Source organism: Dermacentor albipictus, unplaced genomic scaffold (assembly GCF_038994185.2).
Source record: "Dermacentor albipictus isolate Rhodes 1998 colony unplaced genomic scaffold, USDA_Dalb.pri_finalv2 scaffold_28, whole genome shotgun sequence".
NCBI lineage: Eukaryota > Metazoa > Arthropoda > Arachnida > Ixodida > Ixodidae > Dermacentor > Dermacentor albipictus.
Window position 1 is genome coordinate 1,334,529 of NW_027225582.1, and position 27,636 is coordinate 1,362,164.

General features: G+C 46.9%; 1 protein-coding gene across 1 annotated transcript in view; it reads right to left on the reverse strand.

Annotated features, from left to right (window-relative positions):
* l(2)37Cb (lethal (2) 37Cb) overlaps positions 1 to 27,636 on the reverse strand; it is a 298,164-nt gene that overhangs the window by 40,423 nt on the left and 230,105 nt on the right. Inside the window, exons 18-20 of the mRNA XM_070529703.1 lie at positions 25,217 to 25,435; positions 18,534 to 18,827; positions 13,162 to 13,323 (exon numbers count right to left, since the gene is read on the reverse strand). Of these exons, the coding sequence (XP_070385804.1) occupies positions 13,162 to 13,323; positions 18,534 to 18,827; positions 25,217 to 25,435 (675 nt within the window). The remainder of the gene's footprint in view (positions 1 to 13,161; positions 13,324 to 18,533; positions 18,828 to 25,216; positions 25,436 to 27,636) is intronic.

Genomic DNA, 27,636 nt, shown 5'->3' on the forward strand with positions numbered 1-27,636 from the left:
GCTCATGGGCGACACCATGCACAGTGGAACGCCTAGGGCAGAGTGGGGTGACATCAGAGGATAGGTGTGGGCGAGTGTGGAGGCCTTCTTTTAGTCTAGGTGGTTCTGGCCTCGCGCGTGCGACAGGAGAGGGTGCGCATCCACCTCGCCTTCCTCGCTCACGCACGCGAGATTGAGCCGTGCAAGGGCTTGCCATTGAACGGTTACCGGCAAGCCCTCGCGTGCTTTCCCTCGCACACACAGCATACAGCGCACGGCGACGATTTTATTGGCCTTGAGCGTTATACGGAACCTCCCGGGAGAGAAGTGACCTGCAATAGAGGCAGGGCCATGCATGGCCAGGCACGAACACGTCTCTCTCCAGTCATCATCATCATCATCAGCCTGGTCACGCCCACTGCAGGGCAAAGGCCTCTCCCATACTTCTCCAACAACCCCGGTCATGTACTAATTGTGGCCATGCCGTCCCTGCAAACTTCTTAATCTCATCAACCCACCTAACTTTCTGCAGCCCCCTGCTACGCTTCCCTTCCCTTAGGATCCAGTCCGTAACCCTTAATGACCATGGGTTATCCTCCCTCCTCATTACATGTCCTGCCCATGACCATTTCTTTTTCTTGATTTCAACTAAGATGTCATTAACTCGTGTTTGTTCCCTCACCCAATCTGCTCTTTTCTTATCCCTTAACGTTACACCTATCATTCTTCTTTCCATAGCTCGTTGCGTCGTCCTCAATTTGAGTAGAACCCTTTTCGTAAGCGTCCAGGTTTCTGCCCCATAGGTGAGTACTGGTAAGACGCAGCTATTATACACTTTCCTCTTGAGGGATAATGGCAAGCTGCTATTCATGATCTGAGAATGCCTGCCAAACGCACCCCAGCCCATTCTTATTCTTCTGATTATTTCTGTCTCATGATCCGGATCTGCCGTCACTACCTGCCCTAAGCAGATGTATTCCCTTACTACTTCCAGTGCCTCGCTGCCTATTGTAAATTGCTGTTCTCTTCCGAGACTGTTAAACATTACTTTAGTTTTCTGCAGATCAATTTTTAAACCCACTATTCTGCTTTCCCTCTCCAGGTCAGTGAGCATGCATTGCAATTGGTCCCCTGAGTTACTAAGCAAGGCAATATCATCAGCGAATCGCAAGTTACTAAGGTATTCTCCATTAACTTTTATCCCCAATTCTTCCCAATCCAGGTCTCTGAATACCTCCTGTAAACACGCTGTGAATAGCATTGGAGAGATCGTATCTCCCTGTCTGACGCCTTTCTTTATTGGGATTTTGTTGCTTTCTTTATGGAGGACTACGGTGGCTGTGGAGCCGCTATAGATATCTTCCAGTATTTTTACATATGGCTCATCTACACCCTGATTTCGTAATGCCTCCATGACTGCTGAGGTTTCGACTGAATCAAACGCTTTCTCGTAATCAACGAAAGCTATGTATAAGGGTTGGTTATATTCTGCACATTTCTCTATCACTTGATTGATAGTGTGAATATGGTCTATTGTTGAGTAGCCTTTACGGAATCCTGCCTGGTCCTTTGGTTGACAGAAGTCTAAGGTGTTCCTGATTCTATTTGCGATTACCTTAGTGAATAGTTTGTAGGCAACGGACAGTAAGCTGATCGGTCTATAATTTTTCAAGTCTTTGGCGTCCCCTTTCTTATGGATTAGGATTATGTTAGCGTTCTTCCAAGATTCCGGTACGCTCGAGGTCATGAGTCATTGCGTATACAGGGTGGCCAGTTTCTCTAGAACAATCTGCCCACCATCCTTCAACAAATCTGCTGTTACCTGATCCTCCCCAGCTGCCTTCTCCCTTTGCATATCTCCTAAGGCTTTCTTTACTTCTTCCGGCGTTACCTTTGGGATTTCGAATTCCTCTAGACTATTTTCTCTTCCATTATCGTCGTGGGTGCCACTGGTACTGTATAAATCTCTATAGAACTCCTCAGCCACTTGAACTATCTCATCCATATTAGTTATGATATTGCCGGCTTTGTCTCTTAACGCATACATCTGATTCTTGCCAATTCCTAGTTTCTTCTTCACTGTTTTTAGGCTTCCTCCGTTCCTGAGAGCATGTTCAATTCTATCCATATTATACTTCCTGATGTCAGCTGTCTTACGCTTGTTGATTAACTTCGAAAGTTCTGCCAGTTCTATTCTAGCTGTAGGGTTAGAGGCTTTCATACATTGGCGTTTCTTGATCAGATCTTTCGCCTCCTGTGATAGTTTACTGGTATCCTGCCTAACGGAGTTGCCACCGACTTCCATTGCACACTCCTTAATGATGCCCACAAGACTGTCGTTCATTGCTTCAACACTAAGGTCCTCTTCCTGAGTTAAAGCCGAGTACCTGTTCTGTAGCTTGATCTGGAATTCCTCTATTTTCCCTCTTACCGCTAACTCATTGATCGGCTTCTTATGTATCAGTTTCTTCCGTTCCCTTCTCAGGTCTAGGCTAATTCGAGTTCTTACCATCCTGTGGTCACTGCAGCGCACCTTGCCGAGCACGTCCACATCTTGTATGATGCCAGGATTAGTGCAGAGTATGAAGTCTATTTCATTTCTAGTCTCGCCGTTCGGACTCCTCCACGTCCACTTTCGGCTATCCCGCTTGCGGAAGAAGGTATTCATTATCCTCATATTATTCTGTTCCGCAAACTCTACTAATAACTCTCCCCTGCTATTCCTAGTGTCTATGCCATATTCCCCCACTGCTTTGTCTCCAGCCTGCTTCTTGCCTACCTTGGCATTAAAGTCGCCCATTAGTATAGTGTATTTGGTTTTCACTCTACCTATCGCCGATTCCACGTCTTCATAGAAGCTTTCGACTTCCTGGTCATCATGACTGGATATAGGGGCGTAGACCTGTACAATCTTCATTTTGTACCTCTTATTAAGTTTCACAACAAGACCTGCCACCCTCTCGTTAATGCTATAGAATTCCTGTATGTTACCAGCTATATTCTTATTAATCAGGAATCCAACTCCTAGTTCTCTTCTCTCCGCTAAGCCCCGGTAGCACAGGACGTGCCCGCTTTTCAGCACTGTGTATGCTTCTTTTGGCCTCCTAACTTCACTGAGCCCTATTATATCCCATTTACTGCCCTCTAATTCCTCCAATAGCACTGCTAGACTTGCTTCACTAGATAACGTTCTAGCATTAAACGTTGCCAGGTTCATATTCCAATGGCGGCCTGTCCGGAGCCAGTGATTCTTAGCACCCTCTGCTGCGTCGCAGGTCTGACCGCCACCGTGGTCAGTTGCTTCGCAGCTGCTGGGGACTGAGGGCCGGGGTTTGATTGTTGTGTTCATATAGGAGGTTGTGGCCAAGTACTGCACCAGGGTGGCCAATCCTGCTCTGGTGAGGGAGTGCGTTACCGGTTCTGGTCACCGGGATCAGGCCACACTCCAGGCCTGTTTGTGCAATTTTATCAACACGCGGATTTTTTTTTTTTTTAATCCGGTGGAAAATTGCTGGCACCGGGATTCGAACCACGGACCTCTTGCACGCGAGGCGGGTGTTCTACCTCTACGCCACCGCTGCGCTCTCCAGTCAAGCCTAAACAAAGGGCCGCAGATGGAAAAAGTAACGCAGAGCGGCCCATGCGGCGATGCCAGCGTCGCCCACGGGCTCCCGAGCTCTAGCACTCTCCCCATCCACGATGGCGCAGAGTTCGAATCATCGGTGGCGGTGTGGATTGCAGTGTGAATTAACGGGATGTGTTACATATTGCTTTCAGTACTGTGCAGTCCTCTTATAATGATACCACATATAACGATATATCGGTTAAAACGATGGGTCGACATGAGAGTCATTTTATGCATTAGGTCTATGGGGAAAAAAACCATTTATAACAATAGGTTATTCACCGCATATCGGATATAACGATCAAAATTTTGCCGTCTGGACGGCGTTTTCCATGCCAAATAATCGTAGCATTTGCGTTGCTTAGTTCCCTGAAACGAACGATGTCGAGACGAGGCGATGTTTACCTCCTGTGAAGAAGAAGACGCGCCTCGCGGCACAGCCGCATCGCCAACGCGCGGCTCGTCTCGGCTCGCGCTGCTGATTGCTGGCGTCCGTTTGGACAGTGCTTCGGGCTGCTTCGCCGTTCCCGGTTGCTGTGCCTTTGCATTAGGAGCCGCCAATAAACCTTCTCTCAATTGGTGGAGGTGCTGGGACTCAAACCCCGTCGCTTGAAACCCTGGAGCTGCGATCAAGAACGCTACCACCCGCCATGACCGACAGCTCCTCCCAAACGGCACCGACGCCACAGTCCGTCACCTGCACCGGCGTTCCACGACAACGGGACCCCAAGGTCTTCAGCGGTGCAGACGACGAAGACGTAGAAGACTGGTTTGCGTCATATGAACGGGTGAGCGCACACAACAAGTGGGATGATCCAGCCAAGTTAACTCACGTCATCTTTTATCTGGCTGGTGTTGCCCAACTGTGGTTTCACAACCACGAAAGTGACGTGCCCACATGGTCAGTCTTCAAGACTACCTTTACGGAAGTGTTCGGCCGACCCGCTGTTCGCAAGCTGCGTGCCGAACAGCGCTTGCGCGCCCGAGCACAGCAGACGGCGGAAACGTTCACAAGCTACATAGAAGACGTCGTGGACCTTTGTAAACGAGTCAACGCCGCAATGCCCGAAGCTGAGCGAATTCGCCATATACTGAAAGGCATCGATGACGGCGCATTCCAGATGCTCCTAGCCAGGAATCCGCGCACTGTGTCTGAAGTTGTCAGCCTCTGCCAAAGTTACGATGAGTTAAGGAAGCAACGCGCTTCGACTCGGCGTCCTTTGGGTAGCGACGACTCGTTGGCGAGCCTTGACAACATGTACGACCCATCTTCATTCTTTCAGCGGGTAAAGGACTTTGTGCGTGAGGAAGTTGCCCGCCAACTTTCTTTAGTCCCCTTCACTCAGGAGCCCACGTCCCGTCTTCCAAACACGCTCCGCACCCTCATTTCCGAAGAGGTCGCCCAAGTTGTCCCTTCCGCACCACATCAGCCGCCTGCAGCCGTGAATCTCACCTCTACGCGGGCAGTGCAGCCTGTCGCCACGCCTCTCACCTATGCGCAGCCAGTCCTGCCTGTGGCCCCGCCTCTTACGTACGCCCAGGCAGTACGCAGGCCTCCACCGGCGTCTTTCACGACCCAGTCCCAACCGCTGCCACCGGAAGCCCATGCTACATCTTGGACCGCACCGCGCGCTAATCCTTGGCGGACACCTGACAATCGACCCATCTGTTATTCTTGCTGCACTCCCGGACACGTCGCCCGATATTGCCGCCGTCGTCCTCAAGCGTTCGGCGACGCCTCGCGGCCCTTCCAGTACGGCAGCCAGCCATTTCGCCAATACGCCGCTCCTTCCCCCCAACCGTGTGCTCGTGCTGACATCCCAGCATTTCCTTCGCGTCGCTCGCCATCCCCTCGCCGACGCTCGCTCTCCCCAATGCGTCGGCGACCCGCACCACCTGACCAGGAAAACTGAACGTCGCAGTTCAAGAGGCAAGAACTGCGCCCCATTCGAACTGTCAAAGTCCTCGCGCCTCTCCTGCTAACGTGGTCGAAATTTGTGTAGAAGGTGTTCCAGCATTCGCTCTTGTGGATACCGGCGCAGCCGTTTCTGTGATAGCCGCCAAACTGTGCCGTTCGCTGCGCAAGGTGACCACGCCGCTTTCTGGACTGTCGCTTCGTACGGCAAGCGCACAGCACGTCACTCCGCACGCAGCCTGTACTGTACGTGTGCTTATTCACGGCATTGTTTACATCGTCGAGTGTATTGTTCTTCCCACCTGCTCGCATGACGTCATCCTCGGATGGGACTTCTTATCCAGTCATAAAGCCGTGATCGACTGCGCACGCGCCGAAGTTGAATTTTCCCCTTGTGACGCACCCTTGGACGAAGATTGCGACCGCCCTCCTAAGCTTACCGTGCGCGAGGACACAGATATTCCACCTGGCTCCTTCGCCCTCGTACCCGTCTTTTGCGATGCCATCGCTGATGCAACGGTCCTCTTCACGCCGTCCGACGTCTTCATGAGCCGTAAATCTCTCCCACTACCCTTCGCGACGCTTGACATGGCTGGCGGCTGCAGCAATATATCCTTTTACAATCCCCTCTGTGCGCCTATTACGTTGCTCGTTGGTGAATGCCTTGGCTTCGTGGAACTCCTCGACTCTTCTTCTTTGGTTGACGTCCCTGGAGACTCTTTTGACGTCGACCCCGGCCAACCATCTTCGATGTCCGCGCTTGAGGAAACGTCCAGGGTTGCGTTCTCGCCTGCCATCGCCGATACCCTCACACCTGCCGAACGCGCCGACCTTCTTGATCTCCTGCACAAATTTAGAAGTTCATTCGACGTTTCACAACCTCACCTGGGCCGCACGTCGGAAGTGCAGCACTACATTGACACCGGTTCACATCCGCCGTTACGTCAACGACCATATCGCGTCTCTGCCGAAGAGCGTCGTGTCATTACCACCCAAGTCGACGATATGCTGCGCCGTGATGTTATTCAACCTTCGCACAGTCCCTGGGCATCTCCTGTCGTTCTCGTTCGCAAGAAGGACGGGTCTATTCGCTTTTGCGTCGACTACCGTCGGTTAAATAAGGTAACGCGCAAAGACGTATATCCTTTGCCGCGCATCGATGACGCCCTCGACAGTCTTCAGGGAGCAGAATTCTTCTCGTCCCTTGACTTGCGTTCAGGGTACTGGCAGGTCCCGATGGCTGCGGCCGATCGCCAGAAAACCGCATTCATTACGCCTGACGGTTTATATGAATTTAAGGTGATGCCTTTCGGGCTTTGTAACGCCCCTGCCACCTTTGAACGACTCATGGACAACACGCTGCGTGGCCTCAAGTGGTCTATATGTCTGTGTTACCTCGACGATGTCGTGGTTTTCTCGCCTGATTTTCCTACTCACCTGCTCCGCCTCAGACAAGTTTTGACCTGTCTAACGAACGCTGGCCTTCAACTCAACCTCAAGAAGTGCCGCTTCGCCGCGCGAGAGCTCACCATTTTAGGCCACGTTGTGTCCAAGCACGGCGTTCTACCCGATCCTGCAAAACTTCGAGCAGTCGCCGAGTTTCCGAAGCCTCAGACCATCAAAGAACTTCGAAGCTTCGTGGGCCTATGCTCATATTTCCGGCGCTTTGTTCGAAATTTCGCATCGATCATGGCGCCATTGACTCAGCTTCTACGCGGTGACGCCGCCCTCTCCTGCTGGTCCCCTGCATGTGACTCCGCCTTTGCTACGCTGCGTCGTCTTCTCATCTCCCCACCTATTCTTCGCCATTTCGACCCGTCAGCTGCAACTGAAGTACATACAGATGCCAGCGGGGTCGGTCTCGGCGCCGTACTCGCCCAACGAAAGGCGGGCTACCCCGAATATGTAGTCGCCTATGCGAGTCGCACACTGACGAAGCCTGAGGCCAATTACAGCGTGACCGAAAAAGAGTGCTTGGCTTTAGTATGGGCACTTGGCAAGTTCCGACCATATCTGTACGGGCGCCCATTCGACTTGGTCACAGATCACCATGCGCTTTGTTGGCTCGCCAACTTGAAAGATCCCACTGGCCGCCTAGCCCGTTGGGCACTACGCATCCAGGAGTACGACATTCGCGTCGTATACCGCAGTGGACGCACACACTCCGACGCAGACGCCTTGTCTCGTTCACCTTTACCTCCAGACTCGGCCTGCGCAACAACTTCCGCACATTACGTGTCATCTCTCGACATGGACTCCTTTGCAACCGCACAACGTCGTGACCCGTGGATCGCTTCTCTTTTCGACTATCTTTCTGGATCGTCGACCATCCCTGTATCCCGAACCCTCCGACGCCAAGCAGTTCATTTTGCCATTCATGACCAGCTGCTGCACCGACGCAATTACACTCCTGACGGTCGTCGGTGGCTTCTGGTGGTTCCCCGCAGCTTAAGGTCTGAAATATGTGCCGCTTTCCACAACGATCCGCAGTGTGGCCATGCCGGAGTCTTCAAGACATACGAACGAATTCGCCACCGCTACTACTGGCGCGGCATGTACAATTTTGTACACAAGTTTGTTCGGTGCTGTCTTGACTGTCAACGCCGCAAATCGCCGCCTTTACGCCCATCTGGTGCCTTGCAGCCGCTCCCGTGCCCTGCGACACCCTTCGATCGCGTCGGCATCGACCTATACGGCCCGCTACCTATGACACCAGACGGCAATCGGTGGATCGTAGTTGCTATTGATCATTTGACACGCTACGCCGAAACTGCTGCTTTACCAAGTGCTACAGCGCGGGATGTAGCCTCTTTCGTCCTACATCGCTTCGTGCTTCGACACGGCGCACCTCGGGAACTCCTCAGCGATCGAGGTCGCGCCTTCCTCTCCGAAGTCGTCGAAAGTTTGCTTTCGGAATGCCATATTATTCATCGGACAAGCACGGCATACCATCCACAGACTAACGGGCTCACCGAGCGATTTAACCGTACACTTGGTGATATGCTCTCTATGTACGTGGCATCTGATCATGGTAACTGGGACCGCATCCTTCCATTCATCACGTTCGCGTACAACACCGCGATCCAGGCCACTACGGGATTTTCACCTTTCTTCCTCCTGTATGGCCGCGAGCCTACGCATACCATCGACACGCTCCTTCCATACCGTCCTGACGCCTCCGAGTGTCTACCTGTTTCCGACGTCGCCCGACAAGCCGAAGAATGCCGCCAGCTAGCGCGCTCCTTTACGGCAGAGCAACAGCAGCGCCAGAAAGAAAACCGCATCGACACGCATCCAAATACGACCTACGCTCCAGGCGTTCTTGTGTGGTTGTCGGTCCCTTTCCAAACGCCGGGGCTTTCCTCGAAACTCGCCCCAAAATTCGAAGGGCCTTACCGAGTCTTGGAGCAAACATCCCCGGTGAATTTTCTCATTGAGCCCCTGTCACCACCTGAAGACTTGCGCCGGCGTGGACGTGACATTGTCCACGTCTCGCGTCTCAAGCCCTACCACGACCCTCTGCCTCCCGATTCTTAAGGCGCCAGGATGGCTCTTTTTGTCCGGGGGGAGATTGTGAAGAAGAAGACGCGCCTCGCGGCACAGCCGCATCGCCAACGCGCGGCTCGTCTCGGCTCGCGCTGCTGATTGCTGGCGTCCGTTTGGACAGTGCTTCGGGCTGCTTCGCCGTTCCCGGTTGCTGTGCCTTTGCATTAGGAGCCGCCAATAAACCTTCTCTCACTCCATAAGTTCGTATCTGTCGCCATAACCGCGCAGCGCGTCCCGTCCCGCCCGCGCACTGGCGAATAGCTGAGTAGGCACAGCGTGCCACAAAATGGCGCTAGCTGCTTCATGCGCGTCGGCCACAGTTGCTCCGAAAGAGAGAGAAAGAAAAAAAAGCGACAAGCAATGCGGTGCAGTGGCGCCCGTCCCGCGTCTCTCTTTCTTGCGATAGCAGGCTGACGCCATCGAAACAGCACGCAACCAACGGTTCAACCCAGTTCAAAGATGGCGCCGACAAAGCGCAAAGCTGTGTCGCTTGACACGAAGATGGATATTTTGCAGGACTCTTGATGCGGCTTGAAGATGAGCGCCCTTGTGAAGAAGTATGAGCTCGCCCATTTAACGATATGAACCATCTTGAAAACCTGGAGCACCGCGATTGTGAAGGCAGGAGCTATCAGCGGCCATGCCCATCAGCGGAAAAGGGTTAGAGACCCTTTGTACGCTGATTGTTGAAGAGGCGGTTTACCAGTGGTTCATCACCAATTGCTTCAAAAAGGCGGGCTTTGTGCGTAAGGACGAACTTCCCCAACCCACTGAGACCAACACGGTGGAAGCCGCTGACATAACCGAGCTCTGGGAGCTCGTTCCTACTGGTGACACAGCTGGTGCATCGAAGGAGGAGTTTTCGACGGCAGACAGTGCTGCCTTGTTCTGCGATGAGGTCACCGACGAGGCGATCGCCGAAGATGTGCTGTCTCGACAGACGGCAAAGATGTGCGATGGTGGCGATGGCAGAAGCGACAGTGACAACGAGATTGACAGTGGCTCCTTGACCCCGACCTCGATGTACACGCAAAGTGCACTGTCATCGATCGAGTCTTTAATTGATTTTATGCATGCTAAAGGATTGCCGCCAGTGTTCACGCAGCAGCTGGAATCCATGCACACTGCGGTTGCGAAGCTGAAGCTGCCGCAAAAGCTAGTGCAGATTTCGGACTATTTCGGCACGCCTAACCCTTGACACGGTCACTGGCGCTAGAAATAAAGTTTGTTTTTCATGGCCTACTTTCTACATCTATTCTTCAGAGCAAGTAGCAAATTCGAGTTCGAAGCTGCAAAGCTATGTTCTGCGTTTTTTTTTTATTTTTTTAATAACTGCAGTCCAGATATAGCGATTATCGATTATAACGATCATATTTTTCGTCTTTCTCGATATCGTTATAAGTGGACTGCACTGTACATTGCTGGACGGACCGCGGCAGCTACTTCGAATTATCCGAAATTTCGAATTATTGAGTTATAAATTAATGAGCTTTTACTGTACTCAGTTTCTTAAACATTTCGTATACACTGTAAGAAAAGCTTGCACCATTTGAGGAGTATCTTGTTCCCAAACAATAATATCCATTTACCTTGCATTTTTCTCCTTCCTTTAAAGCTGCCTGCCTAGTACTTCCAGGTGCACAGCATTCTTGACAAGAAAGTAGCAAGCCCAGAGTTTTCAAGAAAGGAAATGCATGCAAGACAGAGGACTAGCATTATTATGTTGAGGACAAGATATGCCCCGAAGGGCGTAACATCTTTTTGGGGGCTCGGTGAAATGCCTATGCCCAGCCGTGGGCTGCAGAACCCTTAATAGTAGAAGGCTTGCTTGGGTACATGGGGCAGAAGTACACTACACGTACGAAAAGAATGGCAGAAGCAGTGGCACGTACTGACAAAGTATTAATTCTTTCCTTGCTCCAAAGCCTGGAAGCATGTGGGGAGATTGTATTGGACAGCAAATGGAAGAAGATTTTATTTATTTCATGACATGTGCAAACTATGAATCATGGCCAAACTAGTCCTAAATGTCTTACATTCTGCACAAAAATGCATCTTTGAGTTGAAACATGACTGTAATGCATACTTCACAGAAACATGTGATCAAGGTCGCAGATCCTTGCACTGTGCAGAAACACGTAGTTGCAAAATTTAAGTTGTGGAAGTTGGCAACCCAAAGAATACAAAGCTTATGAAAGCACGCTGCAGCAGCATTCAGGGCCACTTCGGTTCAACCTTGGATGCACCTTTTTCCTAATGTTGCTACCCCTTTGCCTCCTGTTCTGGACACCAAGCAGGAGCACCTTTAGCACCTTCACATAGCTTGTCACTTCGAGCAGCCCATGATTAGGAGAGTAGGTAATCCCAAAGGTCAACCTGAACAACAGATGTGCCTGTACACGTCATGAACATCTGGGAAACATGCAAACCATTCGGATGCAGTGTGTATTCACAAAGATGGGGAAGTAAACAAATTGGCAAACTGGGCCATTCTAGGTTCTGCCAGACTCCAAAAGTCTCGCTTGGGAGCACAATTGCGTGCCCGCGGTCCCCCATTTTCCTACTCAGTGCCATCACACCATTCCGCCCCTTTCTATTTTCGTTAGCTGAGAGACCTGCACCCTTTTTCATGCATGTGCATATGTAAATCCTAGGACATCGAGAAGTTGGCTTTTATGTATGGCTCAGTCACCTAGTGGTTGAGCATGCTGCATTCTGAAGTGATAAGTTAGACGGTAGGAGGGAAGCCTCGTATTGTATTTGGTGCATGGTTCTTAGTATGACATGAGGAGTTTTCTCAACTGCCAATTCTACAAGACTATCACTTGGTATGTTGGAGCAAAGCAGCATCTCTTACAAAAGCTTAATGACAATAATGATAATAAAAAATTGGCTGCGGCTTAGCTTAGCCTGGTTAAGTCTTGGTTTCACTTGGCTAACCTTTGATTTAGCTGTAATTATTATACTTAGGCATACAATAATTGCTAAGCCAGGTGTGACGGCTGTGCCTAGGTTGGTGGCTAGACATGACTGTGATTAGGCTCGGGTAGACACACATTGTTCGACGGTGCGATGCCTGTAGTGCCACAGGGAAAGTGCAAGTGCTAGAAATGCAAAGAGACGCTGCGAATGTTCGCAGCGTCGAAGCAGAAATGCACAAGGAGTGAATGTGGCCGCTACATTGATCTCGACGGTGCGACGCCTATTGCATTCCGGACCCTCTCCAGTGAAGCAGCTCGCCAGGCGATATCGGAGGTGCGGTCAAACGCCACTTGGCGATGATGGCTCAAAGCCTTCCGCTCTCGCGCAATGCTCACACAAGACGGCCCCCGGCCTCACTCTCATCCATGGCCAAGCTCGCAGTGACTAGGCCAGCGCGGTGCTCCTCTTAGCCAGGAGTACGGCGAGTCACATAGGCGGCGACCCAGCTGCAGAGAGCGCATGTGCCAAGCCGGTGGCGGTGGAGCTCGGCGTAGCGAGTCATGTGATGCGTTGCCAAGGCTACGGCGCAGCTGTGGTCAAATGACGGTCAAATTGCTTGCAACAGTGAAACTCGGCTCAATGCAGTTAGTAAAGCATTCGCTTTAAGATATGTTGAGGGTTTGGGATTTCCACACTATGCCTTGTCATTAGTGGATGGTCACATATCACTTGACGAAAAACAGAAACTTAAATTTTGATGTCTGTACCACTTCAATTCCAAATTTTATCTTCTCACTTTCTCCTCCACTTGTGAACTAGCCAGCCAAAACAAGGTGCACTAGCCCGTTTTCCCAATGTCATAGTGCATCTAACAATTATTTGCAACAATGCCCTCCTGTACACAATGCTTCTAGCAAAATGAATGGATACAGAAGAACTATGAGAGACACAAATTCAGGTGCTGCCTTTTCTTTAGGTCTGTGTTCTTCTGCCGTGCCCAAATAAGTAAACTGTGACAAGCTATATGGCTTGGCTTTAGAAGAACTAATTGATGGGCGAGCTGGTTCACACAATAGCGCAAACTAAGACATTTGCATAGAAACACAAGGAATCGTGGCCTTCAAGCTTTGCCCGTGGAAGACTTAAAGCTATAAATGAATGAGCACGCACTGACCTTACGAATGGTGATGCTATCTTCCCTGTTGGACAGCAGCTCAATTTCAACCCGCTCCATGAGCCCTTGAAGCTGGTCACGAATGTCACGAGCCCGCTTCATGGAGCGCTGTTGCAAGAAGTTCTCGTAGCACCACTGGGTCGAATAGTCAGTGTCGACCCACTGCAGAGACAGGCACAAATCCACAAGTGATGCTCAATAAAAAGATAAAACTGATTTAATAAAAAGAATGAACTGAGCAAGTTTATTTTGAGTCATCTAGCACAGTAGCTGACAAAGATGTAAGGAAGAGAATACAACATAATTTAACTACCTAAAAATATATTGTTAGTCTTGCGCATAAAACAAGAGCACGATTGGGATACCATGCGCGTTCCTAAAGAAATTAGCTCTAGAAGAATGCACAATGAGATTGGAGATAACACAAATGACTACGAATATTGCTCGCAGTTTCAAGCGACCTATTAATAGGAGTTTACAAATGTTAAAGGCCAGTATGCATGATGGCTGGTGAAGTAAACCCAGAACCATATGGGTACAGCTCACAACCACACAGATTGCAGAGCAGACAGACTAGGCAACTGTTAACTTTGTCACCTTGCAACAACCCGGCTCGACAGCAGCTATTTTTTGTTTGTGCCAACCATAGCCGAGCCACTGATGTTAAGTGATGCAACACCTGTACTAGTAGTCTGATTCTGTCCATTGTATGGATGGATGGAATCTCTTTCTGCTCGGAGCATCTTGGTGTGTCGATAAATGCTGATGATATAGAATGTGCGCATCGAATGGGCCGCTTCCAAGAATAAAAAAAACGCCCAATCATTGTCAAACTGGCACATTTTAAGGTGAAGTCAAAAATTCTGACAGCAGGGCCGAAGCTGAAGAAATCAAAATTTTTTGTTTTTGAGGACTATTCTGCGCATGTTCGGTTAGCCCGGAAAAAGTTGTACTCTTTTGGTAAGGAAAGGGACGCCACGTTCAAAATACGGTACGACAAACTGGAGATCGACAAAAAACAATACATATATGACGCCAATACGGATCGCGTAATCGAACTTTCCTCATAGCGATCACCACCCGCTTCCAAGGTTCCTTATAAATAGCTAGCTCAGCCTTCGCAAAGCTCACACGTCACTCCATCTTATCGTAAAATGGCTGTCATGTTCACGAACGTTCGCAGCTACTTACCAAAGAAGGAAGCTGTGGAAGCGCTTCTTGATGATAATTGCTCGGATATTGCGGTCTTTACCGAGTCGTGGCTTACCGCAGATATTCAGGACAGTGAGCTGCTCGAGACTAGTAGAACGTTTAGTGTCTACAGACTTGACAGAGCTGGCCGAAGAGGAGGTGGTGTCCTGATTCTCGTTAAATCAACGGTAGTCTCACACTTGGTACCCGTCCAATGCAGCCTTGAACTACTATGTATTAACCTGTCCCTTAAATTTGGTAACACCTTGCTTATCGCCTGGTACCATCCGCCAGATTTAGATTGCTCTTTTGTTGATGAGCTGTATTCTGTCCTTTTCCACCTCCAAACCCGCTTTCCGCGAGCGAACTTGGTACTATGCGGAGACTTTAATTATCCGGATATAGACTGGAAACTGTTATCAGCATCTTCTCGTCAGTCGAAGCAATTTATTGACTTAATTCTCACCTTTAATCTGTTCCAGTCTGTTAGAATCCCAACCCGTGGTACCAACATCCTTGATATAGTATTTGTCTCAAAGCCTGAGTTATGTCAGTCTCTCTCGTGTGCTAGTAGTGGCCTTAGTGACCACAAACTACTATTTTTTTATTTGGCTATTCCCATTCCCACCCGCAAGCCATCTTTAAAATATATTCGCGACTATAACAAAGCCGACTATGCGCAAATTAACCTTGAACTAGAGGCGTTTCTTTCTCACTTTAGTAAAACTGGTCACAACCGAAGCGTTAATAGTAACTGGTTACTTTACAAGCAAAAAATACTTTCGCTCATGGAAACATATGTCCCGCTGATCTGTATTCGCGGAGATGCTGATAAGCACTGGTTTTCTAACGGCCTTCGACGGTTGTTAAGGAAAAAAAAAACGACTTTTCCGAGCTGCCAAAAATCCTGCCTCTGCTTCAAAATGGGACAAGTACTTTGAATGCCTCCGGGGTTATACAAATCTTTTGAGGCATTCCAAAAAGAAATTTTTCCATAAAGACTTGCATAACATTATTCGGAATAACCCTAAAAAGTTCTGGAACATCCTGTTGCCAAACCGAAACTCGCCTCAAAATATTATCTTGCACGACCAAGATGGCTCGCACGTCGCCGCAGAAGAGTGCGCAGATGTCATGAGCACTTACTTTTCTTCAGTTTTTACTCGGGAACCAGTGCTAAACGTACCCAGCTATCCCAGTCATAATTTCAGCCAGATGCCTCCAATTTCCATTTCAGTCGAAGGCATAGCTAAACTCATTGATAACTTGAAGCCATCAAGCGCTCCCGGGCCGGATGACATAACTACCAAGATACTAAAAGGTACAAGAGATATTTCATGCCAGATATTACAAATAATTTTCAGTCAATCACTTTCAAGTTCAGCAATTCCAAATGACTGGACATTAAGTAAGGTTGTCCCGGTTTTCAAGGCTGGTGACCGCTCTGATCCATCAAACTATCGACCAATTTCATTAACATGTATTGCTTGTAAAATGCTCGAACACATCGTATACTCACAAGTCTCCTCTCACCTGGACAGGAACTCCTTCCTTTTTACCAAACAACATGGATTCCGCTCTGGATTTTCGTGCGATACCCAGCTTTTCGAGTTTACTACTGACCTTCACCTGAACTTAGACTCATCTTTTCAAACTGATATCATCTACCTGGATTTCTTTAAGGCCTTTGACCGGGTTCCACATCAACGTCTTATTGCTAAACTCTCCTCTCTCTCTCTGGATCCCTTAATATTGTCATGTATTTCTTGCTTCCTCTCAGACCGCACCCAGTTTACTGTTATCGGCAACCACCGCTCCAAAAACTCCAAAGTCATTTCAGGCGTACCGCAAGGCTCTGTCCTTGGACCACTCTTATTTTTAGTTTTTATCAACGACCTTCCTACAAATATCTCCTCCACAATTCGCCTTTTCGCTGACGATTGCGTTCTTTATCGTCGCATAACTACCACCTCTGACCAGAGACTCCTCCAGAAAGACCTTGATATAATAGAAACTTGGTGCACCACCTGGCTGATGAATCTAAACATATCCAAATGCAAGAGCATGCAAGTATCTCGAAAGCTTTCCACCTTTAACTTTTCATACTCGTTAAACTCCACTGCCATATCACGTGTTGAATCGTACCGATACTTAGGTGTTGTTATCACTGACAAACTCAACTGGTCTGAACACATCACGAAATTAGTGGCAGAGACATCCAAAACACTTGGTTTCATTAAGCGTGCCCTTTCTTTATCCCCCAGTTATATCAGAAAACTCGCCTATGAGGCGTACGTTAGGCCGAAACATGAATATGCCAGCTCAATATGGAGTCCTCACCAGCAATATCTAATCGAATCACTCGAAAGCATTCAGAATCGGGCTGCTCGTTTCATCGTTTTCGAATATAATAGACGGGTTAACATTAGTGCCATTAAATCATCCATTAATCTTGAATCGTTAGCTCATCGAAGGAAGATTTCACGGCTATGCCTGTTTCAAAATCTATACTATAATCGCCCTGACCTGAGAACCACCCTTTTAGTGCCACCCATACGGACATCACGACGTCTTTTCAATTCTATGAGTGTACAACGCATAACTGGTTCGACAAACACATTAAATAAGTCTTTCTTACCATTGGCGATTGAAGAATGGAACTCGATTCCAGAACCATTAGTCAATGAACGTGACAACTCAAAATTCAGGCAGCTAATATCGGCTCACTTTGCCAAATAATCTCATAATCGGTAAACATTTCCTGCTTTTCTCATATATCCAACGCGTATTTCACTTTGTGGCTCTTCCTTAAGATGGGACATAACATATATGTCACATTTTCTGCTTTGACTTGTGTGTATATATATGTGTATTGAATTGCATTTTTGTATTGAATTGAATATTGTATTGAATTGAATTTTATATTGAATTGTATTGCAACCTTTTCATTCAATTGCAAACATATGCGGAGCTCAACTGCTTGCGTGTTCTTTGTGTCTTTGCCTTCAACCATGGTTCCATAACAATGTATAACGTTACTTGGCCTGTCTGTCTTTTTATTTCGCTTTATAATTATATGACCACGTGAATACTTCTCTTGTTAACCCCCCCCTTATGTAATGCCCAATAGGGCCCTTAAGGGATAATAAATGATGATGATGATGATGATTCCATTGCATACAAGCAGACAACAGCTGGCGGAAGCTACCAGAAGCAAAGCAGAGACCCTTTGGTTTTAATGAAGAAAATAGGCAATCGAAACACTGCCCGGTGTTATGCAAGATCTCCATGAAGTGCCTGACCATTCAAGCAGCAACACAGCTAACAAAGGTCTTGATCGTGGACAACACACTCACAGTGAACAGCGAAGCCTTCAACTTGCAGACACCTTAAGTGCAAAAGCAGTGCGGGTATTAACTTCTTTCGTGCCAACATTTTTTTTTTTAGGAAACCAGAATTTCCTAGATCTTTTTATACTTAATTCATTGTGAACTGCTTTCATTTTTGTAATAACAACAGTTCATTTGTTATTTTCTGTTTCCTGTTACAGCCAATTTTTTCATGTTCTCAAGTTGCAGATAGGCAAGGCCACAGAAACAGTCTATTTGAACTTGTTATTTCTTCGAACAGAAGTTAGGCATGCTTTTGCTCTGCTCCATGCAATGTGTTATTGGTGGCGACACGAGGCAAGGAAATTGCTCAGGCGCCAGCGCCAAGGTGTTTTCGTCCCGCTGCATCTACGTGGGACAGGCTGCTAGAGGCTCTAAACCTGCCTCACAATCGTCAGCACTAAGTCGAAGCTGTGGGCATGGCTCATTAAGGCTTTCCAGGTCTAATAGCTTACTTGAGGAGAAGAAGCAATCAAAAACACCCCAATTCCAGCACTGAAAAAGGTGGCCACCATAGCTGCAGCCACATAACTCTGCCCCACTATTTTATAACCCAGAAGAACCAGAGTTTCGCAGCGTTTCTACCAACCATGTCCACAAGAAATGTTTCACAGGAAGCTGGCGCCATTTAATAGCACCGTTAGGTCGTGAGCATAGAAACAGAAAAATGTCCATTGCAGCCATTCAAAGAAGTTTGTAGTAATGCAGATTACTCTATGGCAGGGTTACTTTTTGCACACTGACCTCAAAAATGCTTTATTTGTGTTTTGTTCTAAGAACACAGAGCCATACCTGGTTGTAGACATTCATGAGCGTCAGGTGGTCCCCAGCCGGGGAGAAGAAGTTCTTGCGTGCCGTGTCAGCATGTAAGGCCTTGTCCTTGGGCCGGTAGAAGACAGAGCTGTTCACTGACAGCATGGCGGCAATGGTGAGTACCTCCTCAGAGCAGCGATACTTCTCAGATGCAATGAGCATTTTGGCCATCATAGGGTCAACGGGAAATTCAGCCATCCGCCGGCCCAGTTTTGTGAGCTCGCCCAGATGATTCAAAGCACCCAGCGCATACAGTTGCTCCAGGGCAAGCACCTGTAGTGATGGCAAGGTGACAGGGTATGGTCCACAATGCATCTGCACACTGGTACAGAAACTAGAGGCTTATGCTGCTGAAAAAAGTTTCAGGCTCCATTCCTGTCCAGAGCAGTGAAGCTCCAATAAGAGTGCACGTGCAAAGGCACTCTTATTGGTTGGTTGAGATGTTTGGGTGATAGAGGACCACAAATCACTGAAAGTAAGCTGGAACCCTGCAATTAAGGCTTCTCTCACAGCCCAGCTGTCACTTTGTGAGGAAAATCACTCTCTCTCTCTCTCTATCATCAACTTTCCAGAGACGTCACAAAACAAAGAATTAGTCACACAAAGCAGCTAAAATGATTCTATTAGAGAATTTTGCATTCAATTAGTGAGAAACAATTTCAATTAGGGAACAAATATGCAATACTATGTTGCTGAAATTAAGATGACCACGGAATTAGGCAGCACAAGTGTGTGTGAAGGATGTAATCAGTGGCTACAAGTAAGAGATATAACCTCAAGAGAAGGGAAATGCAGCTGTGGACAGCGAAGAATTGGTTGTAATTAAATTAGGTTAGGGGTAACTGCAGAGCACTTGGAGAGGCAGACTAAATTCTATTACTCATACTGATAACTTCAGAATATGGCACGCCTAACAAGGATGGGCAAGCTGACATGGACACCTTGCCTATGGGTGTTTCCCATGACAGTGTACAGCGTTACCATAACATGATGTTAGTTTTGTGCTATGCCACCACCAACTTTTAGGACGCAAGTGGCTTTTACCAGTAAGACTACTTCCATCTCACAGCAATGCTTTGTAAACTGGTTGGCTAAACTATGAGGAGTTAACGCGATGAAAACAAAATAGGGCAGGCAGACTTTTCATGAACATTGACTCAGAAAAGAGAAACATGCATTATTCTTCTGTACTCCCTGTGCCACACTAGTGTTCAGCATAAGCTTGAGCAGTAGTTCTACAGATGACATGAAACGTTTCTTGACTAAGCCATATTAGAGTTTTGATTATGAATAGAATAACAGTAACTGGCTGAAATGCTTTAAGGGAAGAGGTTTCTCAAAACATTTTTCAAATTATTTGTACCAAAGACTTGTAAATTAGAGCCAATTAGAGTTTTTATGCAGATTTCAAGTATGCAATTTGTTTTTGTGTAGCTGCTATAGTTCTGGAGTTATACTCAATGATAAAGTATAGCGATCATTACAGGCACACCTTTTTCCTCTAAACTTTTACAAAAGGTATTGTGCTATAGCTTATTTAGCTCTTTGTAGATCGCAGAGTGCCAATATCTACTAAAAAAGTGTGTACCGTTATTGGAAGTGGGACAAAAAAAATTGACACTTCAACCACTGTTCTTTTTCAGTTACCCTGCAACACAGCTTTGCACTATTGTAATTTCTGACAACAGATATTACAATTTCAAGTAGATATCAGTATTAAACATATCTTCAAGTGTATGTATGCCAAATTTCATTAGTATGTACCAATTCTAAGTGTACAAAAAGCTTCCCGGAAAACACAAATATATCCAAAAATTCAGAAATGAGAAAAACGGGTTTGAAAGTTTCAAGCCATTCTATTCCTCAAAATGCAATTGTTTCCACATGAATCTTGGTGACACTGAAGAGCAGCTTTTACAGAAAGCACACAAAGTTTCTAGAATGCTCCTGCACTGTAGCTTGGCCCTTCACGGCTCCTATGGTTGGTCTCCTCAGTGCGATCCCTTTTCACTGCGCTCTGACGGTGTGCCCTTGCTTCTGCGGTTTGCTTCGAGTTCATTTTCTTTATGCGCATGTCATCACAACGGTCGTTGCGTGTGGCCAACTATTCATGGGGAAGTACTCTAATCTCTTGTAGGACTTCTTCAAAGCCAGTATGGCCTTTATTATACCATAGCGTGGCAACAGCCTTGGCTGTCTCCACAGATGTCCGGGAAGCGAATTTTGTCTTTGGACACAGCAGCCATATCTTACTGTTCAGTGACTCTGCTGCATTTTGTGTCTTGCCATGGCCGCACTCAGCCAGGAGCTTCTCGTCAGTAAGGCACTTGTAAATAGGCATAACTGCCAAGCCCTGAGCTTTTGTAAACAAGGGGGTGTGGCGTGGTGTAGGCCCCCCTCACCAGGTGCTTCAGCACGCATATGCTGCTGCTGCTGCTGCAGCAGCAGCAGTAGCCAAAAAAAAAAAAAAAAGGAGGCCCATATAGCAGTGTACATGCTGCACAAGCTGCCCTTGTTATTTGTAATGGCTATTTGGTAATATGTCTGCAGTTTTTGGATGGAAGTGACTTTTAGCTTTTCACCTTATGGCAGTGCTGTCATCTTTTGCAGAGCAGTGCTTAGGTGTTTTGCAACATGGCTGGTGCAGTCTTTTTCAATGACAGTATTACCATACACATCTGCCCCACAGACGGCAGTATAGGCCTTGCTGTGGCCATTGCTCAAAAAATCTGTGAAGCACAGTGGGGTCTCGTATGACAAAGTCCTCTGTCATATGCACACTGCTGCTTCAGGTTCCATTGCATGGGATGAACACTAAGTGTTTTTTTCATATACAGGACAATGAAAGGCTTCCCGTATCTCCTCATCACCCATGTCCTTGTGGATACTGCAAGCAAGACAGTAATTTCGAAGGACCTCAAAGTCCAGGGAAAGACCTGTGTCTAGGGGCACAGCTATGCCCACTCTGTTGTGGCTTTTATGGTCCCTTTTTTGTCAAGTGCCGTTAAACATCACCAGTACATCGCCACCGCCGACAACGTCCTTCATGCCCTTTTGCGCCCATTTCAAGTTTTGGCTAACAGCCTCCATTGCAGCACCATGGCGCTTCTTAGAGATACCATGGAATGTTGTGATGCAGAGTCTATGGCAGGCCAATGATCACACAAAATTGCGAAAGCTGGTCATGTCTGGCACCTATTGCATGCACTGCCAAAACAGCCATCACGTTTACGGCCAAGCCGTCGCGGGAGCTCCCGCTGTCATAGCGAATATTTGCCCTGGGGTCACCACACTCACCAGTCGACATGATCCGCTTCAACGTGTGCATGAATAAAAGCACAGATTCAGGGCACTCTGGATTTTCGCAGCGTAGCTCTAGGTACGGCGGAAGTCCATTGCACTTCTCAGCTGCTTCTCGCACGGCAAGTTTCTGTTCGCAGCAAATGAGGCATGCTGAACCTGCCATCAGTGCCGCCAATGTGCCGATTTCGCACAACATTGTGCTAGCAGCAAGGGGCACAGACTGATCTTGCTTCACTTTTGAAGAATTCCATCTTCTTCTGGGATGCACTGATGAAATCCACAGGAGCGTCGATTTCACAACCACTGTTGCGGTGACCGCTGTCAGCTGTAGGCCTACCCGACATTGCAGCGTTGCGGGCATCGTCCCCGGCTGTCACTTTCTTTTAACTGTCTTAACAGTTTCCTCAGTACTCGTGCCGAGTTCTATACTTCCGGGTATCAAAACAGCACTTTTTCGGGCTAGTCATCTCAAGAAAATTCGGAGAGGAAACAGAAAACTGTGCGGCTAGCGAGAACGTGCAGTGACGGTGGTTTGGCTTTACTGCACAAAAGGAGCACCGTCGTCCAATGGCGGCGGCACGCTGCAATTCAAAATGCGTGACATTCACGTCATCCTTCTCGTTTTTCTTTTATTCTCTGCAAACATACGAGACTGAAAGCCACTGAATGTTGGAGGAAAGGGCTGACGCTGCACTCCCCCCAATGATTGCAAATGGCGGGCAGCGCTATTCGACTGCGTAAGAACGATGCAGACGGCGCGGAATTTCTAGACTTTTGTGGGATTACAAAGTTACCACAGTTGACTTAAGCGCATTTTTAGGTCACTTCTCATGCAAATTTCAGCTTGATATTTACAGAAATAAAAATTTATGGGCCAAAGATGACAATGCAGCTTAAAACAAAATAGTTACATTTCTTTTAGAAAGCTGCGACTTTTCGACCTGAATCTTCCTTTAAAAGGGTGTTTGCATCCCATGCTACCAGTGATGTGTAGTGACTGTACCAAGGTATGAATTAAGTCTAGCTGATTTGACATCCTTTTTACAAGGAAGTAATGGTAGGTAGAAATAGAACAAAAGGGAAAATACACACGCAAGTGCAAGCATCTTCTAAGATGGGTGACTAGTACCAATCTTGACTGAGGTGGTATTTATTGCAGTGGGTGCCAGCATGCGATGCATACAGCTCAATTCGAGTACATAACACTGGTTGTGCCAGCATGGCAGGCCTTGCCCAAAATGAAAGCGGATGAGAAGACACTTGTGCACAAATCAAGGCTTGCATTTGCGAGTATGAATTGCACTGAACACAAGGTGCTGCTTTGCCCTTGGCACGTAGGGTCTTTTTATGAATGAATGCGTTCCTGAGTGCACAAAAGAGGCCAGTATGTGAGGTTGCAGTGAATGCCAATACTAACTGCTGTATCCATTACTCTGCACTGCAGTTGCCTAGCTCTCATGACATTGTTCATGTTCACCCCATGGCAGGCAGGCTCAAGGTGCAATATAACGTCCAGATTGCACACAACTACAGAAAGTACCAAACGATGGCTAGGCAGAGTTATGCAGGAAGAAGCTCATCTGCACACTACAAGAGGGCTGTGCTGCATTCTAGTATCATTTCATAATATCAGCTGTTAAGAGCTTATCTGAACTAAGTCTGTGTTTCGTCACTTGTCCAGTTTATTCTGGTAAACATCCATCAGTGATGAGTGATGTACCACTCTAGGTATCACAGGAGGTTAGGTTCTACATACACTATTTGCACAGAATACTCACAGGTGATTGACTGATTCCTGGAGTTTAATGTTCCAAAGAAACACTGGCGTTATGAGAGACACCAAAGTGCAGAGCTTTGGATTAACTTTGATTTCCTGGGGTTCTTTAGTGCACAATTTAATCAAAGCTACTACATGACCACTTTTGCACTTCGTCTTCATCAAAACGCGGTCACAGTGGTAGAGAGTTGAACCCATGACCTCATGACCAGCAGTCTAATGCCATAGCCACAGAGCCACCAAAGCAGTATCCTCACAGACTAGAGAATGTAAGTATCAAGGTGAAATTTCAGTCAGCTGGCCGGCCTGATGCAAATGCAGGTGAGATCATTAAACATTGTTTGGTGAAATCTTAGTGTTCCAAATTAATTAAAGCTGCAAGGAACCCTAAAGTGTGCGCAGTTGCTGCAGCAGTCAGCGGAGCATAGGTGCATTTTCAAAGAATCCCCACAGGCTTAGAAAATTGCACAGAGAATTAGAGGTATTGAGGTTAGATACTATGTCTTTGAAGATTCCTAGCCTGTAATTTATTGCCAAAGTTCCAATGAATCATGATTGAGCAGCCACAGTAGCCAGTGGAGAGCCTTTGCAAAATCTGTGCTTGTAGGTTGGTAGAATAAGCTGATGCTCACTCGTTCATCAATATTTCGCAGGCTATGTGCTCACTCATACTCATAAACACTCATGCTTGTCAGCACTCACTCACGTTCCTATTCATGCTCACAACACTGGCTTGCCTTTACAGATGCTTCCATTTACATTCACAATTACCAGCACCCACTCAGGCTCATACTTGCATCCACTCCCACTCACATACATAACCACGTCTACTTACAATTGCTGACAGTGACTCACTTTCATACCAACATCTGCTCAAAAGCGCTGTCATCGACTTTCATTTGTACTCAAGTTAACCGGTGCTCACTCTTGTTTTACTTGCTCCCACTTGAACACATCGGTACTCACTCTCATGCTCACATTCACTCACACCCTTTAACACTAACATTCTATCTCGCGCTTGTGAAATTAGTGTTGAGCGAGCACGAGTCGGTGGGCTCGTAAGCTGGCATATGACTGACACAATTGTTGCGTAAACTACTGCATACTTGAGTGATCGCTGAAAATTCCAAGATCACTGAAACGTGCATTTGTAAATTCCTGCAGGCCTTCAATTGTTTGCTCTTAGCCGATCCTGTTTTTTATGTATGCTTACTGAAGCTTGCACAGATCTGCCAGTGTTTCCTTTGTTTGTTTTTTTTCCCATTAAGGCCACACGCAACTTCAAGATTTTATATGAAGGAAACAGACTGGCCAAAAAGGTAACTGTTCAGCTGCTTGTTTTCTGACCACATCCATGGTATTTCAGAGCTTGTATGCAAAAACTTTCCTTGAATTGCTCTTTCTTTTTTTTCATATTCCGCACCATGACAAAAAGCTGACTTGCATATGAAAGCCTTGTCATTAAATGCAGGGGAAAAAAAAAAAAACGATAGGGAAAGCAAATGCAGACAGGAAAAGGCAGAATGAACAAGTGAAAGAGGCAAAAAATAAATAAACAATCAACTTGTTTTTGCAAACATACCAATGTCTCGTGAGCAGGTGGGTCGAGGAAGTCGAAGTGGAGTAGATCGTTGATGCCTAATGACTTGAGCATTAGCACAACATTTCCGAGGTTCACCCGCTGGATCTCGGGCACTGTGTTATCCTCGAGCTCATGCTCGTATGCCCATGCAGTGTAGAGGCGAAAGCACTTGCCTGCAGCCACACGACCTGCACGGCCTGAGCGCTGCCGGGCAGATGCCTGCATTAAAGTGATGGCAAGGATCAGCATAGCGCATGCTACAACTTGCTACGCTGAACGTTTGGTTACGTTATAATGCACTGAGGAGCAAAACGAGAACAAGGTAAAAGTGGGAGCCAATGTTACGACAAGTGAACTTGTCTTTTCCAAGGCGACGTATGCTTTCCTCGGCACAGCATATATAGGTAGGGTTCTTCTAAAGGGGAGAGGGGGTAAGGCGGGTGGGTACGGCAATGACCGAAAGTGTGAAGGCAAGAGCGTAGATTTGAGAATAAAGGAGTGCTGTGCACAAGGCCTGTGACATGGTTCTGTGTCAGCCGACATATCAACGGCCGTGTGCACAGCACCCCTCTATTACCTGCTTCGCTGGTGGTCTTGGGCTATCATTTCTCTGAAAGACATAATAAAAGGCGCTGCAAAAAACAACGCTCGCAAAAAAAAGAAAAAAAAAATTACTGAAATAGAATATATAAATAAGAGAAAAAAAAAAGGAAAGAAAGGGAGGGGAAAAAAACCCCACTAAGCAACCAAATTACCTGTTGCCTGTAGCTTGAAATTTAGCATAGCGAATAGATTCTAAAGCTCCTTTTAAAACGTTTATGCATACAGGCTGCAATGACTTGAACTCATGGATAACGTCTGATTCCCTGTATTTTATTTCTCGTTCAGAACGGAAATTTGACTGTAAGATGTAGAGTTTAAGTTCATCAATATTATGACCTGGTTGGTTGAAATACTCCGCGACAGCTTTGGGAAGCCTTTTGGCTGTGTCCGTGCGATGTCCATTTAATCTGACGTTCATTGATTGTCCCGTTTCACCGATATATTGTTTCTTACAGAAGGAACATTCAAGCATGTAAATCCCATCAAAACATGTCCAAGTAGAGCTAGATTTGACTTTGTGTGTATAATTATTTGCGGTGCTTTTAATTTTAATGTCACTTTGAAGGTGCTTGCAGGTTTTGCACCTGAGTGACAACATGCCTTTATTACGCGGGTATGATGCTGGCTGACTTTTGCATGCACTAACATCTCTTTAAAGTTTCTGTTGCCGCAATAGGTAACCCTTGGTACATCCAAGAACACTTTTCTCAAGACACTCGTTACTTGATAATATTGGGAGGTATTTTGGTACGATGTTTATGTCTGGGAGGGCATTAGAATATTTTGTTATAAAGGCAGGCGGTCTGTCTGAATTCTGGTGTCATCATTATCACATCACATCCCCAGCCTATTTCATGTCCACTGCAGGACGAAGGCCTCCCTGCGATCTCCAATTACCCTGTCCTGTGCCAACCGATTCCAACTAGCACTAAAAATTTCCTAAGTTCGTGGAACCAACTAGTCTTCTGCCGTCCTCTACTGCACTTCCCTTCTCTTGGTAGACATCCTGTCACCCTAATGGTCCAACAGTTATCTAACCTGCACATTACATGACCTGCCCATCTTCATTTTTTTCTCTTAATGTCAATTAGAATATCGGTTATACCCGTTTGCGTTCTGATCCAATCCGCTCTCTTTCTGTCTCTCAAAGTTATGCCTAGCATTCTTCGTTCCATCGCTCTTTGCGCTGCCCTTAACTTGGTCTCAAGCTTCTTTGTCAATCTCCAAGTCTCTGCCCCAGATGTCAGCAACGGTAAAATGCAGTGATTGTACACCTTCTTTCTCAATGATAATGGCAAGCTTCCAGTCAGGAGTTGACAATATCTGCCATATGCGATCCAACCCATTTACACCTAATCACTACACCTACACCAGAATCACTTCTTGTGATTCTGGTGTAGGCTGTTTCTTACTTAATTCCGACTGTCTCTCCAATCTTGGCACAACATCATAAGCTCTGCCAAGAGCAACTAAGGGATAGTTTCTTTCTGCTAGCATTATTTAAGGTCATTTAGGTGGTGGATATAATCATTGTCTTCACTACAGAATCTTCTTATTTGTTTCACTTGTGCGACAAAAATGCCCTGCTTGCAGGGTTGGGGGTGATGACTGTTGTAGTCTAAATATTGCTAGCTATTTCTACACTTCTGGTAAAGTGTTGTTCTTAGTTTTCTGTTTTCTATGTGGACTGTCGTGTCGAGGAAGTTGATTTGACTAGGAGAGTGCTGAGCAGTAAATTTAATACTAGGGTGAAAGTGATGGAAATGGCTAATTAAGTCAATTAACGCGCTTGTGCCATATTCCCATATTGTTGTCAA